Below are 12,342 nucleotides of genomic sequence, written 5' to 3' on the forward strand. Positions count from 1 at the left end.
GGAACCGGGTTATAAAAACCACCAGAAGGGAGATCCTTGGTGCTCATTTTCTCCCCCGGAGGAACCAGTTTCAAGATGGGTCGCCCTTTGGCTCGCCTGCTCTGCCTGATGCTCTCCTTCCCGTGGATCCAACCTGGTAAGGCGGGTTAGGCTATTTTAAAACAAACACACCCCTTATTATTTGGTTGTTTTGGTATTTAACTGTTTTCGTAGTCCGCCTCTCTGCGCCAGAGGACTCCGGGTGACTTGCACTGTTGAAAAGGAACAATATACAAACGGGGAAGGGAAGGAAAAGGGTGGGAAAAAGAGAACAGAGCAAAATTTCGTGAGCTCGAACTTTGTGGGGCGGGGGCTGCAAAAGGGCATTTATTTGTATTTCTGAGGTTGCAGGGGAGAAGAAAAAGGGCAGGTCCACTCACTCATGCCCCAAGAAAGGGCAGGGCTGGCCATTTCGAATCTTTGGGCCCAGCAACCCCTCAGGACAGATTTAGAAAGAATCCCGAATCTTTGGGCTGCAGCAGGAATTTGCATTTGCAGATTCAAGGAAGACCAACAAAACACTTTTACTTAAGGATTAATTGGAGAAAGCTAATTAAAAGCAACATGTAAAGAGAGCGATATAGGGTGCCGGAGAATAGAGGTATAGAATGATGGGGCGGGATTTTTAAAGTGAGCGAGATTGTTCATCTGTAGAATGTACTGGTGGAATGATAAGATAGCTCACTGGGGTTTCAGTCTCTGGCTGCGGAGCCCAAGGTTGGGAGTTCGAATTCCCCCACTTGTGCCTCCTGGACAGGGGCTGGACTGGATGATCTATAGGGGTCCCTTTCCAGCATTACAGTTCTAAGATGAGGATGAGGATGATAACGTGGATGAGGATGGGGATTCAAAAACATCAGGCACAATCAATCAAAATTATAAAAACATTAATCATCGTCATAATTAAAAATACAACAACCATGAAGCTTGAAACTTTTTTAAAAACCAAGATTATTCAATGGCCATTCGCGAGCAGTCGTACTGGAGAATGGACTTTTTGTCCAGGGATTTACTGTGGTTTCAACGTGTCTACACACCTTATCAGGTATGTTCCTGCGCATTAATGGTGTGCCACGGGGAGGAAGCCAGCCGCTACCTTCCCTGGGACCCTGCAACTGTAAGTGCGTTGGGGCAGAGACCATTTGCCTCGGCTACTCTGGCACAGTGCTGCTCCCATCAGAGGTGCTGAAGTTTGTGTAATGATGATTGCACCCGAGAGAGTTTAGGTTATTTCTGCCCCCTACCCCTTGCCTGCAAATGTTGGAACAGGCTGGCTGGGTAGCTCAGTGAGTTAGGTCCCTGGCTGTGGAGCGAGAGGTTGGGAGTTCAAATCCTCCACTGTCAGACATTACCCTACCTAGAAAACCCTGAAAAAGGTAGCCATAATTCAGAATTGACTTGACCGCACATTTACTTAATAAAAACATCCGTCTGTCCTCTCATATCTGGGTTATGTAAGGATCACATAGCCTTTTCTCATTTTTTTCTGAATAGTTGAAGTTAGTTCATCTAAACGACTTCCAAGAGTTAGGGTGCTTTTGTCAACCATTTAAAGCAAAGGTGCTCCTTTTCCAGCAATATGGAGATGATATGGACCTCCCTCAGACTTTAAAGGGTGTCCATAAGTCAGAGTTGACTTGATGGTACGCAATTATTCTTGTTTTTAATTTGGGGGAGATGAGATTCCTTATGGGTGAGACTTATTTGTAAGCTCCTAGAGGTAGGGACCTAGACATTTTATTTTATTTTTATTATTCCCCACGGGAAAGGGGTCTCAGGGTGGCTAACAATGCTAAAACGAGTTTTTAAAAAACCCAATAATTTGCAACATAAATAACACATTTAAAACGCAATTAAACTCTGATAATAATGAATACTACTTTTATTTCACTGTCTCTTGCTTTGGTTTTGCTTTCTGGGGCATCAATGACACCCAAGCTTTGAGACGCACCAGTAGCAGAAAACTTAGAAAAGAGATTTTTGGGATTTCCTGGTAGGTTTGAAGGGAGAAGACCCCGGGACATGCAATCTACAAAATTCACTTTTCAAGGCTCTCCAGAAACACCGACAGCTGATCCTCTGCTTATGATCCTTGCAGATCTCCTGCGAAGCCACATTATCGGGGGCCATGAAGCCAAGCCACATTCCCGACCCTATATGGCCATCCTGAAGTCAGACGAAGGTTACATGTGTGGAGGAACCCTGATAGCTCCGCAGTGGGTCATGACTGCGGCACACTGCATGATGTAAGTTGCACGTGTCAGTCCCCGACTTAAGATCATTGGGTTTGTTTCTAAGGTACAGGCAAGGCCAGCGTCACCTGTGAACAGGTGAGAGCCACAATCTTGCTACGTAAGTTCTACCTGCAGACCACAAGTGATGTCACTGGTGGAGGTAATTTTCTGGTAATTATAGCATTCTTTGTTCTGTTACCTCAGCTTGCCTGACTGGTGAATAATTTGTTTGTGTGGAAACCACCGGACTGGAGGAGGTTATCTTTACATGCCAAAACTCTCTGCTGCCAGTTGGCATTGACCAGTAGGGACAGATTTTCCAGAATAAAAGACTTCCTCTTTCTGTCCCAGGGTTCCGAAGACCTCCAGGTGCCTCATGAGTTGGACAATCCACAGGACAGAAGGAGGAAGTCTTTCGTCACCAAAAATCCACCCCAGCTGGTGACATCACCACTCTCCTGGAGGTGTACTGTGCGCAGCAGGACTTTGGCCAATGAATGTATAGGTCGGGAGTAGACTCTCGAGGGAATGATTGGATTCCCAGACAAGCATGGCCAAGTGGCTGCAGGCAGATGGGAGTTGTCATCCCAACGTGAACTGGAAGACTGTATATTCTTTGCCATTGCCATAGATTCTAGGAGCAGGCTGCTGGTTGAAACCAGCTTTCTCTTACTTACAGCCCTCTGTCATCATTTCCAGGTTGCACCCTGGGAGGAGATGATGGGATCTGTAGCCTGAGACCTTTGCAAAGCTTGGGTGGGAAGAATGCTTTGTTGAGCAATGAGATCACAGCCGAAGAAGTATGGGGTTTGTTCCAAAACCCTATGGGAAATGAGACGCTTGTAGGTCAACCAGAAAGCACTCATGCTGTCCAGAATTCTGAAATTTTGGCCCTCGAGGTAATTTTGGGAGTGGGAAAAAATGTGCTGCTTTCCCTCCAGTGTGGCTGTGACCAGTGACTCCCAATTTGGGAGACACCCTGAATCCATTCTGGGTTTTGGTTTGAACTTTGACGGAGTTACCGAGTGCTAAACCTCTCCTGGGATAAATATTCAGGCAGCTCGGGAAGATTAAAGAGTTGAAAGGGAAACACAGAAGCCCCCACTATTGCATCACCCCTCACGATGCTCCTGGAAAGATGACGGGAACGCAGCTAGCGGTGGGTTTGCGATCAGGCCACTACGGCTGCCCGGCATGACCCCCTCCCCCACTCTGTTTGCAGGGAGTACACTGTGGTTTTGGGTGCGCACAACGTCTATCACATGGAGAAGTCTCAACAAGTGATCGGCGTTAAGTCCTACCATATGCATCCGGGGTACGACGACAACACCTATGCGAACGACATGCTTCTCCTGAAGGTTTGTTGCTGTGCTGTGCCGTCGAGTCTTCTGTGGACTTCTGGCGACCCTATGAAGGAGCACTCTCCAAAATGTCCCATTTTCAACCACCCTGCTCAGCTCTTGCAAAACTAGTCGTGGCTTCCTTTAGAGAGTCCGTCCACCTCACATTAGGTCTTCCTCTTTCCTTCTTGCCCTCAGCCTTTATTTATTTATTTATTTATTTTATTTTATTTATTTTTTTATTTTATTTCTATCCCGCCTATCTGGTCATATTAGACCACTCTAGGCGGGATAGAAAGCATAATGGTCTTTTCCAGAGAACCCTGCCTTGTCACAGGGTGTCGAAAGGAGGACAGCCTCAGCTTCATCATTCTTGCCTCTTGAAGGTAGCGTGTTCTAATTGAGCCTTGTGCTTTCCCCTCTCTGCTGCATGTGGCCATGGTCACAGAGACCTTTATGGGAACCAGATGAAGCCCACGGCTAAGCCCTGCTCCCGGTTGAGTCAGAAACCTCCCCCCCCCAAAAAAAAGTATTTGATGAAATTGGCTGACATAGCTGCTGGTGTTTTTCGGAGACTCCCTCGATAGATCGGCTAGTAGGACTATCGCACCTCTCCGCTTTTTGAGCTGTTTCCTTCTCTAGAGTCTTTTGAAGTCAGCTTGTTGAAAGCAGTCAGGTTTGTCAGTTGGCTGTTTGATCCGTTCAACTGTAAGTATAATTCAACTTTTATTCTTTCTCTTACTCATGTCTCAGAGAGAGTTACTGAGTCCATAAGTGCCAGTTAATCAGATAGGGGTGGGCTAGTTTGGGGAACTTGAAGCTGATTCTGCTGTGTGAATCCCTGTACTTCCATTGGGCAGCGAGAGGAATTTAACCCGAAAAAATCAAAACTTTGCAACAGCATCTCTCCTTCCTTCCTTCCTTCCTTCCTTCCTTCCTTCCTTCCTTCCTTCTTTGCAGCTGGACTTTGAGGCATCCCTCAACAAAGACGTCCAGATCATGCCGTTGCCCAAATCCCGCAGCGACCTCCCGGAGGGCACGCCCTGCAGCATTGCCGGATGGGGCCTGATTGATAAAGACGAGACCACCTCCACGCTGTTCGAGGCCAACGTCACCATCTATAACCGAAGGAAATGCAAGGCCTTCTACCCTTACCTGGAGGACGGCATGATCTGTGCCGGCAGCTACAACCAGATGCGGGATACGAGCCAGGTCAGGATCCCCCGAAACATTGTCAAAAACAAACCAGATTTGTCCTTGGAGGGCCTTTGAGAAATCGACCTTGAGAGGATGATGGTGATTTGCAGAATTTAATTTTAGGCTTCTTTTGGAGAAGCAACACACGTATCTGCACGCCATCGATGGAGTGGCTGACCCATGCCTTCCGAAGGCAAACGGCATAACTTCGGGGGGCGAATTTCTCCCCATTAAGAAATCAATGCAAATATTGTGTACTGAGGTGTGTCTCCTGCCACACCACCACTCGACACTGGTTTCTTTCCCAAACAGTACACGGTCTGCATTACACTGGCGTAAAGTCCTGATGACATTTTTGTGGGGGGTTTTTTGTTTTGTCTTTGTTTTTTCCTCCCATTACGGGGCTCCGAGAGGCCAGTCCGGGCTGAACCCTGGTGTCCGATGGCACAAAGGGTGTAACATTGAGGAGCAGATGGACGCAAACCTCTGTAGCCACGACCGATCCGAGTTTTGTGTGCTAGAACTAACGCCTACGGAGGTTTCTGATCTGGAAGCCCTTAAAAGTTACGCCCTTTGTGGAACTCTGCAAACAGGGTTTCAGCCCTCAGATCTGGCACATTTCACCTGCTGTGGAAAGGCTCTGGCCTTGGGCGAAGGTTTATTCCCCCCACCAACACCCCCCCCCAAATAATGCAGCCTTTGTGTTATGTTGTGTTGTTGTGTGCCGTCCAGTTGCCCTCGACTCATGGCGACCCCAGGAATGAGCAGTCTCCAAAATCTCCCGTCCTCCACAGCCTTCTCGACTCTTGCAAACTCAAAAGTTGTGGTTTCCTGGAGGGAGTCGGCCCATCTCACATCAGGTCTTCCTCTTTCCCTGCTGGCTTCCGCCTTTCCCGTAGCACCTGTTGTAAAAAGCAGCTTTAGATGGGAACTGTCCAAAATCCACCCAGGATGGTTTCTTAAAACTTGCTAGTTGTCCATAATAGTTCAGGTATGGGTTTTTCTCACTTGTGTCAAAATGGAGGGGGCAGCATTAGGGTAACTTGAAAGCAAATGGGGGGCCCCCTTTCCTTCTTGTTTTAAACCTTGGGGGAACTTTGAGGTCCCCCGAGGTCATCCATCCTCTCCCCTGGATTGCTGTCCTTTCTCCCTAGAGAATCAATTGAGGGTAAGAAGGGGCAATAAGTTTTTCTTCCCAGTAGATGAGACGGCAAGTGTCTTTTTGGGATTTTTAATATTTCAGATCTTCTCCTCCTTCGAAACGTATGTCTAAGGATTTGGCACACATTCTTCTTTCTGCAGGCAGCAAATCATGAGTATTGTGATATACTCGCGAAGGCTTTCACGGCCGGGATCTAATGGTTGTTCTGGGTTTTTCGGGCTCTTTGGCCGTGTTCGGAAGGTTGTTCTTCCTAACGTTTCGCCCGTCTCTCTGGCCGGCATCTTCAGAGGACAGCACTCTGTGCTCTGGGTTGCTGTCCTCTGAAGATGCCGGCCACAGAGACTGGCGAAACGTTAGGAAGAACAACCTTCAGAACACGGCCAAAGAGCCCAAAAAACCCACAACAACCATTGTGTTATACTCTTTACCCCCCAGAGGCCATGTGTGCCGATGTTGTGTCCTCACCTCTCCATTTGGTCTCTCCCTCCACAGGGGGACTCTGGAGGCCCGATGATCTGCCGGGGTGTGGTGCACGGGGTCGTTTCCTATGGCTATAACAGCCCTCCTGGCGTTTACGCACGAGTTGCTTATTATCTCCGCTGGATCGAGAGCGTCATGGAGTCGAACCCATGAGAACCCGGCACAACCAAGACCTTTGATTCCCCCTTTTCAGCCTTCTGCATGATTAACAATTTGCGTGGCATTCTAACTAGCAGCTAACTACTTTTGGGGGTGCTTATAACTGTAACTATAACGAATTACTTTTCAACCACAGGGGAAGTGTCCCAAATGATAGGAACAGATGAGTGCATGAGAGGTTTAGCCTGGTCTAGTCCTCACTTTTAGCCTGATCTTACCTCCTACCTGTTGTAGGAAATAAAGAAGAGGACAGGAAAGGTCCCAAAAACTACCTGGTGTTCACTGGAGAAAAAGCAGGACAGAAGAGTGTCAAGCAGGGGAAAAAAACATTGTGTTTGAGTTCTTTCGTAAGTAACACTGCACAAAATATTTGCTTTTAGTTACTTTTCACCCACTGATTTAAAACACCTCTAAAAGGCATCATGAACTGGCTTGGGTTGGGTAAGTAAGTACCTTTTAGAGGTGTTTTTTGTTTAAAGTAACTGAAAGCAACTCTTTTGAGTAGTAGTACTTTTTTTAAAAAAAATCTAACTAGTAGCTAACTACTAAGAGAGTCTTCGGAACTGTAACTGTAACTAATTACTTTCCAAAAGTAACTGCCAAGCTCTGTTTAATTCCCACCAGACCACTTCGGACTCTATTTTCCTCATCCCACTCCAGCATGTTAAAGCCCTGAAAAGTCTTTCTTATCCCATCCATTCACTTCTGCTGCCCTTTTATATGTAATGCTTGGAAATTACCAGGGATGGGGGCCAAAAAGGTAATATTTTCCCCTTCTGCTTAGACCCGGAGCTCCCAGGTCCCCAGATTGTCTGCTCTTCTAAGCCATTCTATCCACTCACCATCACTGCCCCCCTTTTTCCCTACGGGGAAATCTCTTATGCATTTCAGAAGGCGCCATCGTGATAAACCTTGCCGGTAACCCTCTTCCTTTGATTCCAAAACTAAAGCAAAACTTTAAGAACTCCTCCTCTGTGCTAACTCCTTTGCCGACCTTTCTCTGTTGGCTGCATCAAATTAATCATTAAAATATATATTTTTGCAATTTTTAATGGGACTCGTCTTGTAATTTTTCTGCTCCTGAAATGCTACGAAGTGACTTCAGAATGAAGGGACCGTAAGGCACGACATGAAACAGGCAAGAAGGACACACCTCTAATCAGATCACATAGAATGCAGTTTGGAAAGATAAAACACAGCCAGATTTATACATCTATGGACACGTTTCGTGTTCCCTCAAAGAATTTCTGTAAAGGAATAAGGCTGGCCAGGTTTTCCTTCACCTGGGCAGGTTATCTTGCCTTCCAATCTAGATTGGAGGAGCAAAACAGACACCACTGGGGTCACTCCTTCCACCAACAGACACAGCTGAGCTTTCGTCTCTCCTTCCCTGAGGCAAATACAACCCATCCTGTGCAAATTGAACTCTGGGCACCTGGACAGTACTTGCGACACAATACCTTTTGCTATACAAACATTATTTCCTACCACCTTGGGAGTCTCCCATTTCCATCATGGCTGTCTGTTGACCCACCCTGTTGTAAAATTCCATCCTTCCTGTGATTCCCACTCCAATAAAGTTTGGGATTCCTTTGTAACCCCATCCCTTCTGCCAATAGGTCATGAACCACCCATTTCTCCATTTCTCCTCCCTTTCCCTTGTGTAACCCATTTTATAAAAGTCCTGGTCTTCCTGTGGATGGCGCGGTTGTTCCCGCCTACACGTGGAGGCATGGCTTCCGTCACGCTTTTTATTTAGCTAAATAAAACAGAAACCATTAGAACTCTCTCTCTCTCTCTCTCTCATCAAGATGTATTGCCAATTAATTTTGATTTCGACAGTCTAGAGGCTAGCCCGGACTCAACAGAAGATGGGTGACAGCCAGAGTAGGGGAAATCTGTTTTTTCTTTCAAGCTTCCACCCAGCAGTGCCACCGGTGAGGATTCAGAGGAGCGCCAGTCCAGGGAAAAAAGTAACTTTCAGATGCCTAGGACCCTCAGATGGGCAGAAAGGAGATGCCGATCCATTCATAGATCCCTGGGGGAGTTGTAGTAGATCACAGAGGTTGATGGGGACATTGATTTTGGAAAGGTAGAGGACGATGAATCCACTCCCAGTTTTGCTCCAAACTAAAAGAGCCACTCAAAGGGCTGAAACCTTGCACTGTGGAAACTTCCTTTGAAAGTAAACCTGTAAACCTTTGAAAGTAAACCCAGAATAGATTCACTGCCCCCCCAAAAAAACACATCAGAGCCACCTCCGCAAAAGGATTTTCTGTGTTTTCAGCGGAGAAGGGTTTTGGTAAGATTTTACTAAAATCAAAAAAGCTGAGGAAAAACTGGAGTCAGCGGGAGCAAGGCAAGACCTGTTTGTTGTGGTGAAGGGCTAAAAAATGTGACGTTCTGGCATTCGTCCTGTCTATGCTGAGACAGCTGGTTTGATCCAGATCAAGAAACCCCTTTGAGCTGTTCTTTCCACAGCAGGTGGATCTTTTGCAAAGGTAATGGCTCTTAATTGCCCATTCCAGAGCAAGAGGCTGATGTAATAGGGGACATATGGGCTCCGTAGTCTCCAAAAGTTGCATTTCCCATATCACGGAATCAGTGGCACCTCGTTTCGCAACGCCATGCTCAGCAGCACAAAGTGGCTCTGGCATGCAGTGAAATCCATTCTGGGTTTGAGTCCGAACCTTGCGGGGGCTTTCTGTGGTGTAGGGCCCTATCCTCAGAATTTGGATTGTGTCTTTAAAGTCCAGGCTAAAACCCCGAGTGGATCCAATACCACCACGGTTCCACGGGTGTCCGGCTTCTTGATCTTTGTACCTGGCCATACGGGTGATGTTGGGGTTGAAAAAAGTTAATTGACCCCCCAAAATACCCCAAACCTACAAAGAACGGACATTTCCAGATTGCAAAACAATTAATCAGCATGGATTATTTCTGGATTAAAAAAAACTAAGCTGCCCTGCCCTCCAGATGTTTGGGACTACATGTCCCATCATGCTGGCAGCCTGAGCCTGCTGGCCCAAATTGTTGAGGGCATGAAGATCTAAATATTCGGCAGTGACGGGAAAGCGGAGTTCAGCCGAGGCTCTGGAGGCGGCAGAAACAAGGCTACTGTTTTTATCTGGCTTCGTCCCTGTTTCAACCCCATTGGGACCTTCAAAAAAAGCCCCCCATAAAAGAACCACTGTCTTCTCTTTAGTTGTCAACACTTCGTGCTTAAGTCACCACCTCTCTAAGATTTACACACTGGACCCAAGGTCTCCACCATCCAGGAGCAGTCTATCTGCAGACGTAACATCCACCCAAGATTTTAAAGAAGGGTTGTGGACCAAAATGCCCCCCCCCCACGGGTGCCCTCCCTGCACACTGAGGTCCAATTCTTTGGCACAAGTTTACCTACGAGTGTAAAAAAAAAGTAACATTTGGGCTCTAAACGGGCCCAAGAAATGGGACTGGTCGAATCCCAGGAAGTGGCTGGAGGCAAAGAAAAGCCAGAAGAGAAGGCCGATCGTAGAGAGAAAGATCGAGAAGGAGAAAGGAGGCACTCTGTACATGGTAGGCAGTTAGCTCAGCATAACAAAGCTGACGGAGCCAAAGGAACAAAATGCGCCAACCCAGCCTTCCTCACCAAAGTTCACAGAGCCGGTCCCCAAGTCCAAAAAGTGGGTCCCTGTTCACGAACCTGCTGTAGCCACTTCTCTCTTCACCAGGAGTGGGCCTTTTATCGGGCTAATGGCTCTTCATTGTCTGTTCAAGACCCGAGCGACGTGTGCTTGTTGGGACGGTGCAATGGCCTGTCTTTGCAAGATGGACCGTGTTCTCGCCGTCCACTTCGGGACCGACTTAGCTCGCTGCCCCAGAAGAGTCTCTCCAAATGCATTCAGCTGTGTTAACCCTATAAAAACAAACTCGTTCCAGAAGTACATGTATATAGTATTGCCAGGGCAGGACTTTTGCAAAGCTAATGGGTCTTCAAGGCCCATTCAACCTCGGAGACCTGAGGGAATCTTGAGCAGGGGGGGGCGGAGGATGTCATAGAATTGGGGTAAAGTAAAGGTAAAGGTTCCCCTTGACAATTTTTATCCAGTCGTGTCCGACTCTAGGGGGCGGCGCTCATCCCGCTTTTCAAGCCGTAGAGCCAGCGCTTATCCGAAGACAGTTTCCATGGTCACGTGGCCAGCATGACTAGGGAACGCCGTTTTACCTTCCCACCAAGATGGTACCAATTTATCTACTCGCATTTACATGCTTTCGAACTGCTAGGTTGTCGAGGAGCTGGGACAAAGCGATGGGAGCTCACTCCATTGCGTGGATTCGATCTTACGAGTGCTGGTCTTCTGACCCTGCAGCACAGGCTTCTGCGGTTTAGCCCACTACGCCACTCAGCAAGTGGTCCCTCCGCCCATCAGACTGTTGCATTCTGGGAAAACACCATTGGATGAAAGATGGCAAGCCTTTGAAGTTCTGTACAAGAGTGCCGGATTGTGGAGCTGACGAGTATTTCTAACCCTGAGCTGATTCTTACATCCGAGTCATCAAAAAAATTTTTTTTTAAAAAAAAGGGAGAGAGAGCCAGAATTCCCTTAAGCGGCAATTTGCAAGCTGGGTTTCCTTCGGCATGGAGCACTGAAAGAATGGCGTGCCTGGAGGGAAAAATGAAAGAACACCCATAAAAGGAAATCTGTGTTTCCCTCAATGCATGGCTTGATCCTTGGGAGCTCAAGTCTTTTCTTTCTTAAACCAGGTTGAATTCGTCCAGGTAGCTGGCCAGGACAGCATCCTTGACATCAGCAAAAACTGTGCCAATGTTCTGCGTGTCTGTGGCACAGGTGTAGTGGTGGTAAAGGAATCGGGTCCTGCCCGCCTCCTGGGAAGACCCCAGGCTGGAGTTCCTGACCTGCTCGAAGGCATCCATGTACATGTCAAGAATGAACTCCTTCGCTGATTGTGCGTCCTGTTTTGGTCCTGCAAAGAAAACAGAACATGAAAGACCATCCTAGGCATGTCCCCGAGCCAAAGGAGACATTATAGATGACACGTCATTGTCATAATTTCTAGCCGAAACGATGTGATTTCCCTGTCCCCCTCAAAAGCATACAAAGACAAATTACAGTAGGACCCCTATATCTGCAAGGGATTGGTTCCAAGCCCTTGCTGATACTGAAAAAGTGGATAATAGTAAACACTATGCATAGCAGGGTAAAAGAAAAAAATCAGGAATATATATTTCCATCATGTATTACCAGAACTGGCCACTAGAAGGAGCCAGAGACTACGCTATGTCATCTTCAACAAGAATAGATACTATAGTTTCTAGCTCCCTCTAGTATCCAGTTCTGGTAAAGACATGGTGAAAATACATATTTTTAGTTTCTTTCTTTTAATATTTTTAATATTTTCAGACTGGATAAGTGAATCAGTGGACATTGATCCCACAGATAAGGGAGTCCTACTGTATTCTGGCTGAACCTTGGACTTAGCCATCAGACATGCGACAACACTGTGGGTTTATATCAAAAGGAAAATAAATAAATTAAAGTAACAAACTAATTTTGCAATAAATAGAAGAATTAAAAAGTTGTTGGAAATGATTAACTGCTCCTAATGCTAATGAAATTACCTCTCCAAACAACAGGCTATTTATAGTGGGCCATTTGACCCTTGGCTTCCAAAATCTGATCCTCTCTTGGCCCCTGCTCAGGAGTAATTCACACGGAGGACCAGC

At 46.8% G+C, this 12,342-nt stretch overlaps 2 protein-coding genes across 3 annotated transcripts in view; one reads left to right on the forward strand and one right to left on the reverse strand.

The window, feature by feature from the left end:
• On the forward strand, nucleotides 1-7,663 carry LOC110079299 (duodenase-1). Its single transcript, XM_020794231.3, has 5 exons — nucleotides 1-136; nucleotides 2,138-2,285; nucleotides 3,496-3,631; nucleotides 4,574-4,825; nucleotides 6,465-7,663. The coding sequence occupies exons 1-5, from the start codon at nucleotides 76-78 to the stop codon at nucleotides 6,603-6,605; spliced, it is 738 nt and encodes a 245-aa protein (XP_020649890.2). The 5' UTR covers nucleotides 1-75; the 3' UTR covers nucleotides 6,606-7,663.
• Nucleotides 7,648-12,342, reverse strand: part of GNA15 (G protein subunit alpha 15) — a 23,872-nt gene continuing 19,177 nt past the window's right edge. For both annotated transcript variants that reach the window (XM_078378884.1, XM_078378883.1), the window contains exon 9: nucleotides 7,648-11,582. In XM_078378884.1, the coding sequence (XP_078235010.1) occupies nucleotides 11,353-11,582 (230 nt within the window). In that variant the 3' untranslated portion in view covers nucleotides 7,648-11,352. The remainder of the gene's footprint in view (nucleotides 11,583-12,342) is intronic.

The sequence above is a fragment of the Pogona vitticeps genome, chromosome 7, assembly GCF_051106095.1.
Source record: "Pogona vitticeps strain Pit_001003342236 chromosome 7, PviZW2.1, whole genome shotgun sequence".
Taxonomy (NCBI): domain Eukaryota; kingdom Metazoa; phylum Chordata; class Lepidosauria; order Squamata; family Agamidae; genus Pogona; species Pogona vitticeps.

Coding starts and splice junctions, on each gene's coding strand:
- LOC110079299 (XM_020794231.3), top strand. CDS start 76: ATGGGTCGCCCTTTGGCTCGCCTGCTCTGCCTGATGCTCTCCTTCCCG. Junction 2,286..3,495: donor ACTGCGGCACACTGCATGAT/GTAAGTTGCACG, acceptor CTCTGTTTGCAG/GGAGTACACTGTGGTTTTGG. Junction 4,826..6,464: donor AGATGCGGGATACGAGCCAG/GTCAGGATCCCC, acceptor CTCCCTCCACAG/GGGGACTCTGGAGGCCCGAT.